Raw genomic sequence first — 21,057 nt, forward strand, 5'->3', positions numbered from 1 at the left:
CAGGACAACTTAATACCACACTCAGAGCGGTTTACAAGTGTGTTATTATTCTCCTCACGACAATCACCCTGTGAGGTGGGTGGGGCTGAGAGAGCTCTGAGGGAGCGGTGACTGACCCATGGGCCTTCAGATGTGTGTGCCCCAGGCTATGAAGAGCTTCAAAGGTTATAACCAGCACCAACCAGACTTCTTCCCTGGAGACACGGAGGAGAACTACATGAGACAAGATACCTGAGTTTGAGCAAGTGAGCAAATCTGTGTGTGATACCATAACCCAGAATCTTGGCAACCAGCCAGGCCAGGAGATCTCCCAGAATTATAACTCGTCTCCAGATTATATCAAAATCAGCTTCCCTGAAATAAAGGGCTGTTTTTGAGGACGGTGGGCTCTATGGTATTATAACCTGCTGAAAACCAATCGAAAGGTCATTTGTGTTGGAAAAAAACCACCTCTTTTTCATCCCTCCCCCCCGCCCGGTGTGGCACCGGGGTTGCCAGCTCCAGGTTGGAAAATCCCAGGGGATTTGGGGGCGGAGGCAGAGGAGAGGGGAGAGACTTCAGTGGAGTGTAATGCCATAGAGTTCACTCTCCCTACAAAGCAGGCATTTTCTCCAGAATAACTGACCTCTGCAATCTGGAGTTTGGTTGGAATTCGGGGAGATCTCCAGGCCTCACCTGGAGGTTGGCAACCCTAGTGGCCATCTTGCCTACTGGTCCCATCCATGTGGAATGCTGGGACTTGGGACTGGAGAGGGGAGAAACTGGGCTAAGTATCAAACCAGAAGGAAGCCATTTAAGGGTTAAGCCTTGTGAAGTCCAGCCAAAGAAAATAACTCACATAGGCCCACAGGAGCTTGTCTGGGACACTTTCCAGCCCACAGAGATCTAACTAAACTAAATCTTGCATCAGACGACCTCACCCCATGGGTTGAGAACATAGTTTGTCCCCCTAGATGATCCCGAGGGACGAGCTGTGGGAGGGACCGAGGCAGGAATTCTGCAAGCTCTAGTCAATACCTGCTCTTTTCCAACTTCCAAAGGTTATATAACGATCATTAACCTGGCACTAAGCTCCCCTCCCTCGCTCTTGCAGACGCTGGTGTGGCTCTCACAAGTTGCATAAACACCCGACTCTCCCTTGCAGCAGAGAGGAGCCTGCGTGCGGATGGATCTCCTGGGGACCACGGCCTTCCTACTGATCAGCCTCTGCTGCCTGTTCCTCCTGGCGGCATGGAGGAAGGGGACCCAGAGGAAGAACCTTCCCCCTGGCCCGACACCCCTGCCGATCATTGGGAACCTGCTTCAGCTGAAGGCCACCAACATTGCCGCCTCCCTGAAGAAAGTAAGGCTCGTCCATTCACACACTCCTGAGCCTGCGGGTCCCTTGGGCACTCTATTTATGCCAGCTCTAGCCCCAGAACTCTGCAAATGAGTCAAGGTGAACTGAGAAGTTAAAACAACCCGGGAATGAGATGAGACGAGTAGGACGCTGTTGGCTGGCAGTGCTGTGGGGGTCGCTCGGCCTGGACTGGAGGAGTGGTGGTGTCGAGGCGCTTGGGCTGTCCTGCTGCCGCTTCCTAGAACTGTCCTTGCTGTGGCCGGGTAGGCTTGAGCTGGTCCGAGCAGTGGCGTGCACCCCTGCAGCACAGTGCATGCCACAAGGGTTTCTCAGCTCAATTTATGCCTGGTCCTTGCCAGCCCACCAGAGCAGGTGTAGTATAATGGTCAGAGGGCCACACTAGAATCTAAGTGACCTTCAAACGATGTTCATACTACTATGAAACAAGTTGGGTGGCCTTGTTGTGAGGATTAGCGATGAAAAATTTGCAGAAATTTTGTCCGCAAGGTTCCCGCTCTCTTGTCTTTCCACAAACTGCAAAACGGAGTTATTCAGGAAGGCTTTTTACTCAGGTAATAGGGCTGTGAGATGCCCTGAGAAGGGATACGGACTGTAGACTATAATATGGGGCACTGTTTGTCAGTGCAGATATGCTCCTACTGGGAATTTCCGCATCGTTTAATATGTTGTGTCAAACCTTTATGTTTTGTTTATTTATGTTTTGTTTCAGCAGTGTTTCACATCTACATTCGAACTTATGCTTGCTTTCAAATTTATGCAACCTGTAGCCGATTGTATGGTTTATTGAAAGTCCTGGCTGTTGATTGTATTCACTTAGGCTGTGTAACCTGCCTTGAGGCTCAGTGAGAAAGGTAGACTATGAACGAACAAATGAATGAATAAATAAATGAATGTTTGTTTGTTTGCAGTCTGCCTTTCTTACTGAAACTCAAAGTAGATTACACAGCGCAAGTCAAATAAATAAATGAGGGTGAAAGAACTGCTACCCCATCCACCAATACTATCTTAGCACACACACCTTAGCTTTTGCCTTGCAAGAGATAGGAAAAAAATGCAAGCTGAAAGTAAGAAACACATTTTTTAGCAAAGAAAAGAAAATGTGTTATTTGGATAGAAACAGCCTCATCATCTTCATCGGTCTAATTCTGAACTGGGCCCCAGAGTGTGGATCAATAGATCTGCAGAATGGAGCTAGGGAGAGATAGAGACGGATTAATAAAACTCCATTAAATAATAGCAACAAGACCTGTAGTTTTAAGAAAAGAACATTTGCTGAGTTCTAGGCAACCAAAACAACATTGTCAAGCCCCCCCCCTCCAAGCCTTGGTTTCTGTAAAGCAATGCCATGTGAGGAAGCCAAAGCAGCCCTGGAGAAGATATCAAACCTCCTCCGCTTGATGGAAGAGGATTCGTTGGTCTTGGTGTCACTGCATGACTTCTGCAATTTGGCAAGGATTTCCCTTAGGAGATGCAGCCACAGCGAGGCAAGGAGGGAAAGCTGAAGACTGGTGAGGGGCAGCAAAAAGTATGTTGGTGGGTGGGTGAGAAGGAGAGAAGGAAGCAGCAAAAGGGGAAAGACCACAGGTGCTGCCAGGGAAGAGGAATCGTAGGGGAGGGGATAAAGGGGGAAATTAGATGCTTCCTGCAAGTTCTCATGAGACCCCTACTTAGACAATCATCATAAGGTATGTAGATGTAAAAACAGCAATTAAAACAAGGAGTTTTAGGGCCAAGCTACAAGTGACGAATGACACTTGCCTGGCAAGTGAACGGACTCAAGTGAATTCCTCCCTGTTCACTTGCGCTCCGCTTGCTCTCCACTTGATCAAGTGGAGTGCAAGTGAACGGCAAGTGAACAGGGAGGAATACACTTGAGTCCGTTCACTTGCCAGGTAAGTGTCATTCGTCACTTGTAGCTTGGCCCTTAGTAAGGGGATGCGAGATGAAACAAAAGTGTCTTCACCCACTGGTGGAAGACAATGGACAAGAGGGACAACCTCCCTGGAGAGGAAATGTCACAATTTTGGTACCACATTTTGGTACCCTTTTCCGGGTTCCCACATTTCTAGCTTCAAACAAAACAGGGCCCAAAGATGACGGTAGCAGTCCAGGTAGGTTCTTAGTATCCAGTTCTTAGCCGTATAGTTCTTTAAAGGTCAAATACCAGCACCTTGAATTGGGCCAAGAATTGAATTTGAAGCCAGTGCAGATGGAACAAGACTGGAGTGATACATGGGTCCCTGTGACCCACTCCAGCTGGCTTTCTCCCTGCAGTGTCTGTACTGGTTGCAGTTTCTGGACACTCTTCAAGGGCGACCCTAAATATAGCACATCTCAGCAATCTAGATGTCACCAGGGCATATACCACAGTAGCAAGATCACTGTTCCTCCGGAAAGACGACAGCAGGCTCACCAGCCGACGCTGGTGAAAGGTGCCCCTGGCTATCACTGCTACTTATTTAATCCAACAGGAAGCTCAGATTCAGCCATGCCCCCAGCCATGCCCCCACCCATGAACCTGCAAATGGGTAGGGTGCCATGGAAAGTACCTGCAGCAGTGGAACGATTCTGCGGGATGCAACCCAATGCCAAAGAGAATAATTTCTGCTGTATCGGAACAAATACATTTTGGCTAGAGTGGAAGCATTTGTGTAGGTAGTTATCATACCAGAAAAATCACCCATAGCGGCCATCATTTCAATTCTTTTCATTATTATTATTATTATTCTGCCCATGCCCTGCAGATGAGTGAAAAATACGGGCCAGTGTTCACGGTGTATTTCGGCTCAGACCAAGCAGTCATCCTCTACGGCTATGATGTCGTGAAAGAAGTTCTGGTCGATCGTGGCGAGGAGTTCACTTACCGAGGCAGCGTCCCGTCAGCTGATAAGACCAACAGAGGACTCGGTATGGGCTCGGCCTGTGTGATATTTTCAGTTTGCCCAGTTCCAGTCCATGGTGGAATTAGCTGAAGCAGAGACTCAGCTGCTCCTGTGACTCATCCGCTAAACTTTGAATACGTGAATACGTAGAAAAATTCCAAATCAATGGTTGTGCAATCCTTTTTTAAAAAAATCAAGCCCAGCCTAATTGCTATCTTACAAGACCACCACATATGATAAAATGATCCTACACATTGAGCGCATTTCCAACATATGTTCGATACGCTTGTATACATTCAAGCCAATTTCTCAGGAGTCGTATACCATCAATATATCATCTTATAAAAATTCCCCTTAAGACTGGAACTTAATGTAAATCTCAACCGTTTTAACCACATATTTTCCCATTGTTCCATTAATATATCACACCCAAAGTTTTTGGCCCATTTAATCATACGTTCTTTGACTTGCTCTTCTTCTTTCTCAAGTTTCAACACAAGTTTATACATTTTAGCGATAACACATTCATCATTTGTACATAATTCTGTTCTCAAATTCAGTCTTAAATTCATCAAAATCATATTGCTTCTTGTCTGCTTTAAACTTTTCCACCATTTACATAACGTAAACCAGGGTTTTTTTTCTGGGAAAAGAGGTGGTGGTGGAACCCAGTGGGTTGCCCTCGGAGAAAATGGTCACATGGCTGATGGCCCTGCCCCTGATCTCCAGACAGAGGGGAGTTCAGATTGCCCTCCATGCCGCTAAGTGGCGCGGAGGGCAATCTAAACTCCCCCCTGTCTGGAGATCAGGGGGCGGGGCCACCAACCATGTGACCATTTTCAAGAGGTGCCGGAACTCTGTTCCACTGCATTCCAGCTGAAAAAAAGCCCTAAACCATTAGCAAGTGTCTCCCTCGATAAAAGATCCTCTCTTGATTTTATTTTAACGTCACCCTTTGAGAATATTAGCATGTCTTGGTAAGTTAATCAATTTGAGGGGCTTACCATCTCCCTTCTAAAATGCGCTTCTTGTGGCTATTGCCACATAGGTATTTTTGACCAAGCAACAAGCTCTCAGAGCACCTTGACCAACTAATATCACTGAAAAAAAGAATAAAAAAATAAACACAGTCTCATATCTTCATTGAATACAATTCAATAACCACATACTAGGTTAGCTGCCAACAAGCATTGCACATGTTTTGCTGCTCTAGGCAAGGTCACTTTAAATATTACTAGAGTTTTTGTATAACGGTTATTCATTGCCATTTATTAGCTTCTGCATTGTGCACTTTATGGTGGATATAAGGATTTATTTGCTTGTTGACCATTTGTGCCCTGGAGTGCTTGTTGGCAGCTAACCTAGTATTTGGTTATTGAATTGTATTCATTGAAGATATAAGACTGTGTTTATTTTTTTGATTCTTTTTTTCAGTGATATTAGTCAGTTGGTCACGGTGCTCTGAGAGCTTCTTGCTTGGTTGTTTTTTCCGTGATTCTCTCCTAGTACTGCCTTGTTACATAGGTATTTTTGGATAAAACCTAGGTTCATATTTGTTCCAAATTCTCAACAAAGCACGCCTAACATAATGGTTATTGAATTCTGCATTAACCTTGGCTTTATCATACCACAAATAGCCATGCCATCCAAATCTTAAGTCGTGCCCTTCTAAATCCGGTAATCTTCTGTTTTTCAACAAAATCTATTATTTCATCCAAGCAAAACAATTTGCAGCAAAATATGACTTCAGGTTAGGCAAGCACAACCCGCCTCTTTCCTTATTATCCTTCAAAATCTTAAATTTAACCTTTAGTTTTTTCCCTTGCCGTATAAATCTAGATATATCTTTCTACCATTGTTTAAATAGTGCCTCTGTTGTCAAAACCGGAATTGTCTGAAATAGAAAATAACATTGTGGGTAAAACATTCATTTTAATCGTAGCTTTCTTCCCAAGAGTGACAACTGGATTTTCTCCCATCTTGCTAAATCTCTTTTAATTTCATTGTTCATATTTGTTGAGACAATACCCAAATACTTTACTTTTTTCCTCATTTTTATAACCCGTTTGGTTTTCCAATTTCAACCAATCTTGGATTGCCAAAATTTTGTTAACATTTTAGTCTTCTGTTTGTTAATCTTAAAACCTGCAGTAGATATCTTGAAGAGTAAAGGCGAGAGTGGGAGGCAGAGTTGCTCCCCCCGCTACTTGCTGACAGCCATTCCAGTCCACAGGTACGGCTTTCTGCAGCTATGTCGGCTTTGTGTCCTGTGAGAATGACCCATGTCTTATTCCTCCACTGGTCTTCTCCAGGAGTGCTCATGTCCAATGGCAAGCGCTGGGTTGAGCTACGCCGTTTCTCCATCACAACCTTGAGGAACTTTGGGATGGGGAAGAAGAGCACAGAGGAACATATACAAGAAGAGGCAGAGCACCTGATGAAGGAACTCCAGGCCAAAAAAGGTTGGTGAGAAACTCTGAAGAAAGCAGACAGGTGCCTGTTGAGTGTTGCCAATCTCATTAGCAGAGAATGGAGCCCAGCATGGGGGCTCTTCATCTCCTTGTGCCTGACTGGAAGGAGAACCGATTCTGCTCACATTCTTAGAATCTCTACACAAGATGCCTGAGCGTGTGTAGGGACCAGTACACCAACTGGCTCTGTGTGGGATCGCAACCAGAGGGCAGAAAGGAATGGAAATGGAATAGAGCTGCCTTCCAGAGCCAGACTTGGACCAGGGCCATTTCCACACGGCTCCCTGCTGCTCGTAACAACCCGGAAGATCACGCAAAAAACGCGGAAGATCGCATTTTCTTGCACGAGATTTGCGCAACGTCACGTGTGACGTCGTGCAAATCTCACGTGAGAAAATGCGATCTTCCACGTTTTTTGTGCGATCTTCCGGGTTGTTACGAGCAGCGGGGAGCAGTGTGGAAACAGCCCTGGAGAGGTTCTAAAGGGCTGAAGTTTCCCTTCTGGCATTTCACAGCCCCTTCACGCAGCTCCAGTATATAGCAAAGCCTTTGCCCTGCCACCGGCTCTGTCTTTTTAAACTACCCTTCCCAGCTACCATTGCATCTCCCGACACGAGTTCTTCACATGTCAGATGTCTCATGTAGAGAAACTCTATATGTATGCCTGATTTGGATTGGGGACATGAAATTTGGGGTGTTTTAAGCCTCTCTCACCATTTCCCAACCTCATATAGTCTTTGGAAGAACACCATAGCTATCAGTACATATTCAGTTTCCCCAGTGAGGCAAATATTGACACATTGGGGCTGTTCCAGGTGGAGTATGTGTCAGTAGAGTTGCATAGTGTGAAGGGATGTGTGTGTGTGTGTGTGTGTGTGTGTGTGTGTGTGTATGCCTGTGTTGTTGAGTGTGTGCATGGAGAGAAAAAAAATGTATACTCAGAGCCTTGTTTAAGCTTTAGAAAAGAAATATGAGTCCTCTTATTGTTGGAACTCCATTTTGGCTATGATAGAGAGAGGATCTTTTCTAGCTATCTAGTCTAAGATGCTGGTAGATGCAAGATGGCATGCCCTACACCCACGGGAGCAAAATGGAGAAGAAGGACAAAGAGAGGAAGATGTGTTACAATAAGGAGGAAATCCCTGCGAATATCATCTGCATTTCAAAAGTCTCAAAGATTGGCCGTTTCCACACGGCTCCCCGCTGCTCGTAACAACCCGGAAGATCGCACAAAAAACGCAGAAGATAGCGTTTTCTCACGCGAGATTTGCGCAACGTCGTGACGTCGCGCAAATCTCATGAGAGAAAACGCGATCTTCTGCATTTTTTGCGCAGTCTTCTGGGTTGTTACGAGCAGCAGGGATCCATGTGGAAACGGCCATTGTCTCAGGACAGCAGAAAGCAAGGATGGGCAGACCTTTGACCGCTCTATTTCTCGGACTCTTTGATCGTCACCTTCTGAAACCTTAGAAAGGGACAGCATAACAATCCTCCTCTTCTAACAGTTTGCATGATACGCCTCTCCTGCAGTCTCTCCATTAGCTACTGATCAATTCCTAGCTTCCATTCAAGATTACAGTTATCTCTCGTTGTGGACTTGGCCCCTCATACCTGCGGCACTGTTGTATTTACTGCCACAACAAGCTTTGCTCAATTGAACAAAGTCTGTTAAATGTGCCACCCGGCAAATGGGCAACATTGATAGCCATCAGCGACAGTGTGACACCACTTCCAGAAACCCAGAAATGGTACCATGCTTTTCTAGAAATCACTAGGAATGCTATGGTAAAACTATAGACTTTCCACTGATTCCTAGAGAGGACTGATCACTTACGGGTTTTTCTATAAGTGGCCAATAGCAATTTTGAAAGATTATTTTTCTCTTGCCAACTGCAATAACAGCAGTGGGAAACAAGAGCTGTGCCAGGGATTCCTACCCCCTTTGTGGAGGCTTGACAGCCCAACAGGAAACAGATTAGGAACTAATGTAGGTGGTCCAAACCTGGAGTGATATGGTTTCTATGACCTACACCAGTCAACATCCTGGCCACAACATTCTGCACCAGTTTAAGTTTCCAAACACTTTTCAAGAGCAGAGTGCACTGCAGTGAACTAATCTATATTACGGCAAAATCGTGCAAAACTCCCAGATAACAGCGTCTTCCTGGTGCAATTTCGTGCGAGAAGACAGTGTCTTCCGGGTCTTTTGCGCGATGTTCCACAGGCAGGTAAGACGTATGGAAATGGCTGTAATCAGGGCATGCACAACAATGCGGTAGCGTAATGTTTTCTGCCCAGGAAAGGCTGCAGCTGGCTAAACAGTCAAAGCTATTAAAAGGTACCCCTGGCCATAGCTGCCACCTGCTTATCAGCAATAGGCCCGGGCCCAAGAGCACCCCACACTACAGGCCTGTTCCTTCCAGGGGAGTGCCATCCCATCCAGAACTGTAATAGAATGGAACAGCTCAGGGGATCATTTTTATAAGGCAAAAGGATTGTAATCTACTGGAATGCTTATTGTATGTATTCTCTTGGTTATGCCGCCTTGACTTCTGCCTTCTCATTGGAGTTCTTAGAATGCGTTGATGATTGTAATCGGCCTTGAGTCTCAGCCAGAAAGGTGGGCTACAAATGAGGTTAAGAAATATATAAAATGGCATGGACACGAGCGGGGAAGAGTGGATTCCTTTCTCCAAATACGATCCATACATAGCAGGAAATTCAGTTCCCAGTAGGGAATACCCAGCACACATCAGACCAAAAGTCCTCACGGCGGCCTCTAGTGTTTTGTAATGTGTGAATCTGCTCCCAGTAGAGAGAGAGAGAGTGATCCCCCTTGACACGTGTCCCCTTTCTTTGGCAGGGCAGCCCTTCAACCCAGCCCTCCTTTTCAGCTGTGCTACCGGCAACGTGATCAGCCGCATCCTCCTTGGAGAAAGGTTTGATTATCAGGATCCAAAGTATCTCCAGATCCTCCGCTTCCTGATCCAGGCCTTCCGGCTTGAGAGCTCTGTCAATGGGCAGGTGAGAACTTCAGAAAACAGGAAGTCAGTGAAGGAAAAACAGCGATGGGCTGATGGAGGAGAAGGCGCAGTTATGAAAGGGGGGCAGAAGGTAGAAAGACTGAGCACAAGAATCTTTTCCGGATGAGGAGCGGACAGATGAGAAGGACTTGCAATCTTACCTTTCCAGTATGCAAAATAGCCCTTTCTCTCCAGGTCAGCTCATTGCCTGGCAATATTGTACCCAGGGCTTTTTTTCAGCGGGAATGCAGTGGAATGGAGTTTCGGCTCCTCTTGAAAATGGTCACATGGCTGGTGGCCCCGCCCCCTGATCTCCAGACAGAGGGGAGTTGAGATTGCCCTCTGCGCCGCATGCAATCTCAACTCCCCTCTGTCTGGAGATCAGGGGGCGGGGCCACCAGCCATGTGACCATTTTCTCCGAGGGCAACCCACTGCGTTCCACCACCTCTTTTCCCAGAAAAAAAGCCCTGATTGTACCTATTTATTTATATTTGATTTATATTCCGCCCTCCCCACATCAGCGGGCTCAGGGCGGATTACATCAGATACATTATAAAAAAATGTTAACATTTCAGCTTTAAAACCAATAGTCAATAATATATAATTTAAAATCTAAAATACACAGTACAAAAAGCAGCAACACAGAAACAATTCATATAATTCATCATCCAACCGCCCCTAAAAGAATATCACAAAGGGTCAGGTGGTAGCTATTTCCTGATCGGGAGGGACGATCCCCTCTATTCAGCCAGTGGGGGGCCCTGCCCAGCGTCAACCATACGCCTGGCGGAACAGCTCTGTCTTATAGGCCCGGCGAAAGGATAGCAAGTCCTGCCAGGCCCTGGTCTCATCAGACAGAGTGTTTCAGTCCCGGTTGAAGCCGGGACTGAAAAGGCCCTGGCTCTGGTCGACACTAGGCGGGCCTCCCTGGGACCAGGGATGACTAAAAGCTGTTTTTCACTGGAACGAAGCATCCTCTGGGGCTCATATAGGGAGAGGTGGTCCCGCAGAAACGCTGTTCCCAGTCCGCGTAGGGCTTTATAGGTTAAAACCAAAAGCTTGAATCTGATTCGGTACGCCACCGGTAACCAATGCAGCTGGTGCAATACTGGTGTTATTGCAGGATACTGCAGGATACTGACCCGTTCAGAAAGCCCAGACTGGTCATTCTTCTCCCCTGGCCCAGGCAGTCCTGTGTTTGCTGTTTCTGTGTGGAAGTTTGGCTCCAGTTTTGTCTCTAAAACGGAGCGGGGGTTTTTTTTGGAGCATCCCCAAGATGTCTTCCCCTAATCATGTACTTCCTTTGTTTTCCCCCACTCTGCTTTGGTCTTTCCCAAACCTGTTCAGGTATGATCTCTTAGAAAAGACTAACGTCAGTCTTTCCTAAGAGAGTAGTTCAGGAGTAGACTGAAGTAATTCAGTAATAATACTAATAATAATAAGTAATAAGTAATTCAGTAATACTAATACTGATAATAATGAGTAATACTACTAATAATAAGTAATAATACAGTAGTGAGCCACTTTGGTGTAGTGGTTAAGAGCATGGGACTTTAATCTGGAGAACCAGGTTTGATTCCCCGCTCCTCCGCTTGAAGCCAGCTGGGTGACCTTGGGTCAGTCACAGCTCTCTCAGAGCTCTCTCAACCCCACCCACCTCACAGGGTGATTGTTGTGGGGATAATAATGACATACTTTGTAAACCACTCTGAGTGAATGTTAAGTTGTCCTGAAGGGCAATATATAAATTGAATGTTATTATGTTAGGTTATTATTAGTAGACTGAAGGTAAGGGAAAAGGTAATTTTGGTATTGAAAGGAATTTTGACTTCTAAAACTTCAGAGCACCTTCTGTGAGTGAGAGACCAGGGGAGCGAGAAACAATGAATTGGGAGAGATGGTTGGATAGTGACAGGTGGCTGTTTGCTGTGGTGGTGATGGAGAGTGCCCTCAAGTCATAGCTGACATATAGCGAACCCTGGTGGGGTTTTCATAGCAAGAGACTAACAGAGGTGGTTTGTCATTGCCTGTCTCTGCAACCCTGGTCTTCATTGGAGGTCTCCTATCCAAGTACTAACCAAGACCAGCCCTGCTTATCTTCTGAGATCTCATGAGACCAGAGTCCCTTGGGCTATCCAGATCAGAGCGGCTATTTGCTGTATGGGCAGTAAATAGAATTCTGGATGGTGCCAGCTGGCCGGAGCCATCTGAAGCCCGTGCCTTGCCAGAGTCCTGAAGAATACATCACCACATCTATTGAAAGCACTTAGGGAAAAAAACTGAGGTGGGCGTCATGACAGAGTTTTCTAAGATTATAGATCATGTGGAGGTAGTGGGGGGAAAGAGCCCTTCCCCTTTCCCCTAATACTTGAAATGGCAGTGTGTGAGGGGAAGGTGGCCAGTGCAGCTGTTGGACAGTCGATTCAGGACAGATGAAAGGGAGTACACAACCCATTCATAACTTCTGGAACTCACTGCCACAGGATGTAGCGATGGCCACAGCCTTGGATAGCTTAAAAAGTGGATTAGACACATTCCTAGGCTGGTCCTTGGTGGGTAGATGGAACTTCTAGTGTACCTCTGAGAGCCACTTGCTGGGGGGGGGCAATGCCAGAGGGCATTTTGGCAGGGGGCCTTCTGGGGTATCGTGTTGGCCGCAGTGAGAAAGAGAGTGCTGGACTAGACGGAGCTTTCCTGCTGTTCTCACGCTCTTCTGTTCTGTCAGCTCTACAACTTCTTCCCCAGGATCATGGACTATTTGCCGGGCCCTCACCAAACCTTTTTCAAAAGTCTGTCAAGCATTCAAGAGTTTATTTCCCAGAAGATTAAAGAGCACGAGAAGAGCCTGGACATCAACGCCCCCCGGGACTTCATAGACTCCTTCCTCATCAAAATGGAGCAGGTAAAACAGGGAGGAGCTCCAGTCAGTGAAGGCCTCGGACCCCTCCCTGACTAGGGGGTGGGCCAGGCCCCAGCGTGGCAAGCTGGCAGCAGGCCCAGGTCTTAAAAACAGACGGGCCGTCAGACTCAGTGAGCAGGGGATGGCATTGCCAACCTCCTGGGATTACAGCTGATCCCCAAATGACAAAGATCAATTCCCCTGAGAGCTAATCCTATAATTATAATAATAGCATTGATTTATATATCGCCCTTCAGGACCACTTAATGTCCACTCAGAATTGTTTACAAAGTGTGTTATTATTCCCACAACAATCACCCTGTGAGGTGGGTGGGGCTGAGAGAGCTCTGAGAGAGCTGTGACTGACCCAAGGTCACCCAGCTGGCTTCAAGCGGAGGAGTGGGGAATCAAACCAGTTCTCCAGATTAGAGTCTTGCCACTCTTAACCACTACACAAATCTGCCTCTATTGGTTTGCATACCCCTACTATGCTCCCCGCACCCTTCCCAGGCTCCACCCTCAAATCTCCAGGAATCTTTCTGCCTGGTGTTGGCAAACCCTAGTACATGTGCATGATAAAACACGCAGCATAGCCTGGAGGGGAAAGCTAAATTCTCCTTGTAACCACTGCACTCCAGATGTTTTTGGAGGGGGGGTATTTGTTTGAGTCTGGTGCGGCAGGTTGGGGGCAAAAAAGTGTGCTTGGGAGGAAAGTTCACCCCACCTCCCCAAGTGGCACTTCTGATGCCTTTATCCCATTAAGATAGATTTGGCAAGTTTGGAAAGGATTCTACCATGGCTTCTTGGACCTCATCGGTGGGACTTAGTGAGAGGGGATGAGAGATGTCACTCCTTCTGGATCCAGAGGAGTTAGCCGTGTTAGTCTGTAGTAGCAAAATAGAAAAGAGTCCAACAGCACCTTTAAGACTAACCACCTTTATTGAGGCATAAGCTTTCGAGAACCACAGCTCTTTTTGTCAGATGATACAGTAAAGTTGGTTAGTCTTAAAGGTGCTACTGGACTCTTTTCTGTTTTACTCCTCCTGGGATAATGCCCACAGCACCTATAGGGTCAGAGCCAAACATTTTCAGACAGTTATGTCATTCTGAGCAGTTGTGTTGGGATTTTAGCAAGTGTCCTACATTCAGTCATGAAAGAGTTAAATTGTTATTCTGTTTGTTTAGTCAGATAGCTAGTTAGCATAGGACCACTTAGGCCTCCAGTAAAAGTTCCCACCATAAAAAGGGGGGTCTTAATGAAGGCATCCAGGATTGTCTATTGGATGAGCCAGTTTATTGGGGGGCAATTAACTAGCAACATATATTAAGGTTTTATTAGCTCTTTGTTCACTTTCAGTTCTGTTTGTGTGTTCAATATTTAGTCTCTAAGTTTCTCTCTCTAAGCTCCTAGTCTAGCCATCAAGATGTAGTTAATTAGCTATTCTTTACTTTCTTACCAAACGTACCCACACCTCACAGGACATCCCACCTCACAGGGTGTTTTGTTGTGGGGATAATAATAACAGACTTTGTAAACTGCTCTGAGTGGGCATGAAGTTGTCCTGAAGGGCTGTATATAAATCGAATGTTGTTGTTGTTATTATTCCCCTTGTTATGTGGTGAAGAATTTTTATAGAGCTAAAACCACAGAAGTCGTACTTATTTCCAATGTGCTAATATCAAACTCTGCTACCTTACTTATCTATCTTTTTAATCTCTACCCGCCAACAAGTTGCCGTCACAGATTCTTCACTGGTGATGTGAACTCGGCTTCCCAATCTAGCTTTGCTCACCTGAAAAATTGCAGAGCTGATCTTTTTTCACGGATTGTCCAGGATAGAAAAAAGAGTGCATGTTTTCAGAGCATCAATAGTGCCTGCAAACCGCATCTGGCACTCTTAAAATGTTGCCTCTGCTTTTGCCCTTCAGTTACAGCCCCCCCCCCCAAATCCCTGTAGCAGAACCAAGATCTTGTCGTAGGAAATGTAGGCGTCCTGGTTTTACAGCTTGGCTCTCCATTACAGCTGCAAGACCAGGATGCCTACATTTCCCATCAGAACTTGAGGGAAGCTGACAAGTGCCCAATCTGTGACAGGCGTCACTTGTAGCTCGGCTCTGAGACCTTGCGACTGAAGTGTCAGGCCAGCCCAGTTCACCACTCTCCCTGCTATTTCCAGGAGAAGCACAACTCCAAGACAGAGTTTACGCGAGAGAACTTGATGATGACGGGCTACGACATTTTCATTGCTGGGACAGAAACCACCAGTACCACCCTGAGATCCATACTCATGATTCTGGTTGAACACCCAGCAGTGCAAGGTGAGCTAACAACTGAACCTGTTGCCTTTAGACAGGAGATGGTTGTTTTTAAAAGAGGGAGCTTTAGCCACTGCTGCCGGCCCATCATTTGCCAACTTCTAGCAGAAGACATTCGTGCAGCTTACCAAACAAGCAGAGGGTTGGAGCTGAGCTTTGTGGTGGCTGCTTCCTCCCTCACAAGGAGCCTCCTACCTCCTGAGAAAAGAACTGTGATGGGCTAAACTGAGAGAGGTGGAGGTTTTCCTGAGAGTTTTATGACCGCTCTTGTATGGGGAACGGGGCCTTCTGCACCTACTCTCTCCATTCTACTGTCTCAGAGTGATGCAGTCAAAGCCATCCAATGGACCAGGAAGCCAAAATGACGGATCTTTGCCTTCCAGTGGCATTGATTGCAAAAACAGTTGTGATTTGCAAAGGTTCCTGCTCCTTGGATGAATTAGAGCCAAACTACAAGCGGCGCCTGACACAGGTTGGACACTTGTCAGCTTCCCTCAAGTGTTGATGGGAAATGTAGGCGTCCTGGTTTTAGAGCTTGGTCCTCCATTGCAGCTGCAAGACCAGGATGCCTACGTTTCCCATCAAAACTTGAGGGAAGCTGACAAGTGTCCAACCTGAGTCAGGCGCCGCTTGTAGCTTGGCTCTTATAGAGTCCATGCACACTCAGAGCCAAACTACAAGTGACGTCTTACACAGGTTGGACACTAGTCGGCTTCCCTCAAGTTTTGATGGGAAATGTAGGCATCCTGGTCTTGCAGCTGTAATGGAGAGCCAAGCTGTAAAACCAGGGCGCCTACATTTCCCATCAAAACTTGAGGGAAGCTGACAAGTGTCCAACCTGTGTAAGGCGTCACTTGTAGTTTGGCTCAGACTGGGAAACTTTTTGACGCCTGGGTTTATCCAGAACATGGTCAGTCATAATATATAAGCTTTTCCAAAACCACTTTGGCATAACCCAAATCTCCCCGGAAGCTGTTTGCCTGATAAAAATATAAGAAAGGAAGGAAGATTTTTCTTCTAACTGTCCCATTTACTCATCCATTCGCAGCAAAGATCCACAAGGAGATAGACCAAGTGATAGGCCGGGAACGAGCTCCCTCCATGAAGGACCGGACTGGGATGCCTTATACGGAAGCTGCTATCCACGAGGCCCAGAGATTCATGGATCTCATTCCCTTGGGATTCACCCGGATGGTGAAACAGGACTTTGAAATCCGAGGCTTTACCATCCCCAAGGTAAGAATGTAAGAAGAGCCCTGCTGGGTCAGACCAAAGGCCCCATCCAGTCTAGCACTCTGTTCACACAGTGGCCGGCCAACTGCCTCTAAAAGCCCATGAGCAGGATGACTGCAACCACGTCCTCCCACCCGTGCTCCCCAGCAACAGAGATAAGGAGGCATACTGTCTCTGGTATTAGAGGGAATAGATATCCATCATGGCTAGTAGCTCCATACTCCATGAGTTCGTCCACTCCCCTTTTAAAGCCTTCCATGTTGGTGGCCATCACCACATCCTGTAGCAGTGAGTTCCACCAGTTAACTTAGTGCTGTGTGAAGAAGTGCTTCCTTTCCTCTGTCCTGAATCTCCTGCCCTTCAGCTTCAGTAGATGACCTGGATTCTAGTATGATATGAGAGGGAGGAGAGCTTCTCCTTGTCCACTCTCTCTACACCATACATAATTTTATAGACTTCTTATCATGCCTCCCCTTACTCACTGTTTTTCTACGCTGAGCAGCCCTAAGAGTTTTAACCAATCATTTTAGGGTAGTGGCTTTAGCCCCCTGATCATTTTGGTCTCTCTTTTCTGCACCTTTTCAAGCTCTACAATCTCCTTTTTCAGGTGTGGTGACCGCAAATCCTCCCCTCCTGAACTTATCTATTCAGGAACAGGTACCTGCCATGTATCTTCAGTAGACAAGATTTTATTTGGCTTCCCAGCAATTTCCACATCCTCCTTTACTGCTCCTTTAATTCTATTGACATCCAATATCCAACCACTTCCCTATCCAGTCACCTGCTCCTGAAGTGTTTATGTTTAATGTTCTTTATATTTTAGTGATAAAGGTCAAGGTGCAAGCACCGAGTCATTACTGACCAATGGGGGGACGTCGCATCACGACATTTTCTTGGCAGACTTTTTACGGGGTGGTTTGCCATTGCCTTCCCCAGTCTTTACCCCCACTTTACCCCCCAGGAAACTGGGGACTCGTTTTACTGACCTCAGAAGGATGGAAGGCTGAGTCAACCTTGAGCCATCTACCTGAACCTGGCTTCTGTCGGGATCGAACTCAGGTCATGAGCAGAGCTTGGGCTGCAGTACTGCAGCTTACCACTTTGCGCCAGGGGGCTCTTATATTTTAGTACAGGGGTGGGCAAATTGCAGCCCGCAGGCCACATGCGGTCCGAGTTTTTTGTGGCCCGCCAAGACAGTCAGAAAAATCCGCCTTGAACCGAGATTAAACTGATTCTAAAATTAAATGTGCTTGCAGCTATAGATGATATGAAATTAGCACAATAAATAAATTGAATAAAACTACCACTATTTTATTTAATTTATATTTATTGATTTTTATGATACAATTTATACCTTTTCTGAAATGCAAAGTTAACTAATGAATGCAATCATTTTAAAAGGTGCGGCCCTCCGCTAACCTCCGCTCCCACAAAGTGGCCCCCGAGCCAAAACAATTGCCCACCCCTGTTTTAGTGATATGTTCTTCAAAATCCATTTTTGCATCCTGAATTGTCTGCTTGCATTTCTTTTGTGTGAGTCCGTGTTTCTTTTCATTTGCCTCTAGGGCAAAGCTTCCAGTTTCTGAAGGAAGCCTTTTCCTGTCTAGGAGCTTCCTTCACCCTGCTGGTTAGCCATGCTGGTGACCTCTTGGACTTTACCTTTCCTGGCCTGTGGTATACCTTCTAACTGAGCCTCTAGTGTTGAGATTTGGGGTAACCCCCCAAGCCTTTTCGTAAGATTTTGCCCTCTTGACTGTTCTCTTCAACTTCCTTTTTACCAGATTCCTCATTTTAAAGATGTTTCCTCTTTTGACCCTCTTGGAGTTTCCTGACACTTTCCCACATACATATAAATTAAATTTGATGCCATTGTGGTCACTATTACCGGTATGCTCAACCACATCCTCATCTTGCAACCAAGGACAGATATACGCAGCGTAAATATATACGGTCTAGTTCCAGATTACACTTCTAAATAAGTCGTGGACTCTGTTCTAATGGGAGGATTCTTTGATCTGGGGTGGGATTCCACATGTGGAGGGCAGGGTTCCCCAGGAAAGGCTTAGAGTCCTTAACATGTTATTCTGGGTTACGCTGGATCATCACAGCAAATGGGTCTCCTAAACAAATGGAGAGTTCTCTGCTCTCAAAAACTGTACACTCCATTTCAGAAATGGGGGAGGGGGAGACAGCAGTGGCAAGGGAGAGGTGGACCTTTGGAACATAACATGGACATGAAGTGCAGTCCACTGTGATTAGCCATCAAAAGCACACCGCAGGTGGCTCCATCCGTGCGCTTCCACCACAAACATTTCCCTCACTGCATTTCATTCATTACGGTATGCAAAAAAAATTTGGTATGAAAAAATGTCAGGTACGAAATGTCCTTATAGATAAGCCAGGAAAAGTTCCCTTACCTGTTGAACTTTGAATATTTTCGTGTTCCGTACCATGTTCTGTGGTATGAAAAAGTTTTGCCCAAAATGTTTTTACATTTTTTGCTAAATAAGTGAATCTTCAGCCAATCCCTGATTCAGATTTGAATGCATTACAGTAACATTTCTAATGGCTTAATGCAAAATTCACTTGGATCGTTTGTTCCCAGTTTCTCTGAAGCCAGCTTTTATTTTAACAGCGGCCCTGCTTCCTGCGGACATCTAGCCTTAAGACATCTCCCCCTTTTTGTTTATTAACATTCAGCCTGATGAAGAGTTCTGGAGATCCTGAAAGCTTGCACAGTTTTCTGTTGTTCTGGTTCTTTCCTTTCTTAAGTATCACATGGCTCTTGTCTTTTGGATTTTGCAACAGGGAGCCACTCTGTACCCCATCCTGAGTTCTGCGTTACATGACCCTAAACAATACAAGAATCCGTATCAGTTTGACCCGGAACACTTCCTGGATGAAAGGGGAGCCTTTAAGAAGAATGGAGCCGACATCCCTTTTTCAGCAGGTAAGGAGGAAATGTCACCTGGCAAAGGAAACGGAAGTCATCTGAGCACGCAACGATCTTTGTGTAGCAAGAGTTGCTTTTTTTAATGGAATTTTTCTTCATTGAGACTATAAACAATAACATAAAGCTATAGACAACAAACGTAGAAGATAAGAAAAACAACATTCTAAAAAGAAGTCACACTAACAATACATAAACAAGTGAAAAAAGAAAAAAAGAGGTGGGAAAAACCCTAAATCTAAACTACAGATTGAGTTCCGATTTTCTCCACCACAAATATGGATCATATTCACTTATTCTAAGTTAAACATAAGAGCCCTCTTTTTTTATTGTTCATCATGATTCTTAATCCATAAATCCAGATGTCATCAAGTCCTTATTATCCATTTCATATAAAAAGTGTATAAACGGTTTCCATTCAGTCAAAAATGTAACTAATGTCTTTTCCCTAATCAGTGAAATAAGTGTTGCCGTCGATGCAAGCTCCAACACTTTTATCCACCATTCCTCCACTGTAGGCAATGTTGGCGTTTTCCACTTTTGTGCATAGAGTCCTCTTGCCGCTGTAATCAAATATAAAAACAAAGTTCCAAAGCTTCTTTCCAACAGGCTGCCCGTTATTCCCAACAAAAAAGTCTCTGGTTTCAACTGGATTTTAATCTTAAAAATCTTCTAAATCGATGATTGTATCTGCAACCAGAAACTCTTTGCTTTCTTACATGTCCACCATGTATGATAAAATGTCCCTTCTTGTTTAGCACATTTCCAACATATATTTGAAGCATCCTTATACATTCTAGCCAGTTTTTCAGGAGTCATATACCAACTATACATCATCTTGTAGACATTTTCTTTGATACTAGATTTGCTTCTTGAAGGAATTTTCTGTTTCTCTCTGCTATAGGAAAGAGGAACTGTCTCGGTGAAGGACTGGCCCGAATGCAGCTCTTCCTATATGTCACCACTATCCTTCAAAGCTTCTGGCTCAAGCGCCCGCCTGGAGTTACAAAAATTGACCTAACGCCAGAAGTCAGCGGCTTAGGAAACATTCCACATCAGATCCCATTTTGCTTCTCTCCACGCTGATCAGCTGCATTATCCAGTCCAACACTCTGTGTTCTTATGTTCTTATCTAATAGGGTCACAAGGGCCTTGGCCTTCTCTTGCTGATTCGCACTATTGCTAGGAGAGAAATTTTCGCTTAATTTTTAAGGCATGTCTATACTACCCTATCTTAATTACGGATCAATTTATCTGGCATGACTTGTCCTAAGGAATCTTGGGAATTGCAGTTTTGTGTGGGTGAAGGCTTCTCTGCTGAAATCTGCACTCTAGATTTCCGGAGTGGTTTTCATGCTGCAACTGTCTCTTACTACAGCGGTGACAGACGCTCATAGGAGAAAGTATAGAAACTGAGGCCTTTATTATTTTTTTTATGATTTGGCAGCAACTTTCTCACCCCTGCCCCACCGCCGGCACTCGCAATAGGAGCAAATGCAGAAGTTCATGCTCTTTCAAAATCAGGTCTTGTATGGGAAAAAATGATGCTTGTCTTGAAAAAATGATGCTTGTTTTGAAAACATTAAAAATCACCCTACAAACGTTTTCTGTAAGGGGAACAGGCAATGAACCAGGGCTTTTTTTCAGTGGCGACCCAGCGGAACGGAGTTCTGGCACCTCTTGAAAATGGTCACATGGCTGGTGGCCCCGCCCCCTGATCTCCAGACTGAGGGGAGTTTAGATTGCCCTCTGCTGAGGGCAATTTAAACTTTAAAAAAACTTCCCCCTTATTCCAGCTGACCCAAAGTGAAGTCATTGTGCGGTCCTGAGTTCCACCACTGAGTTTTGCCACCTCTTTTCCCGGGAAAAAAAGCCCTGCAATGAACTATCCAGAAAGATCCAGAAAGATCCAGGAGGGAGGT

At 45.5% G+C, this 21,057-nt stretch overlaps 1 protein-coding gene across 1 annotated transcript; it reads left to right on the forward strand.

Moving 5' to 3' along the window:
* Positions 1-1,058: 1,058 nt before the first annotated feature.
* LOC129337269 (cytochrome P450 2C19-like) lies at positions 1,059-20,761 on the forward strand. The gene is made up of 9 exons (XM_054990839.1): positions 1,059-1,342; positions 4,105-4,267; positions 6,555-6,704; positions 9,577-9,737; positions 12,463-12,639; positions 14,814-14,955; positions 16,001-16,188; positions 18,994-19,135; positions 20,040-20,761. Exons 1-9 carry the CDS (start codon positions 1,166-1,168, stop codon positions 20,219-20,221), a joined length of 1,482 nt encoding a protein of 493 aa, XP_054846814.1. The 5' UTR covers positions 1,059-1,165; the 3' UTR covers positions 20,222-20,761.
* The last annotated feature ends 296 nt before the right edge of the window (positions 20,762-21,057 follow it).

Source organism: Eublepharis macularius, chromosome 11, assembly GCF_028583425.1.
Source record: "Eublepharis macularius isolate TG4126 chromosome 11, MPM_Emac_v1.0, whole genome shotgun sequence".
Classification (NCBI taxonomy): domain Eukaryota; kingdom Metazoa; phylum Chordata; class Lepidosauria; order Squamata; family Eublepharidae; genus Eublepharis; species Eublepharis macularius.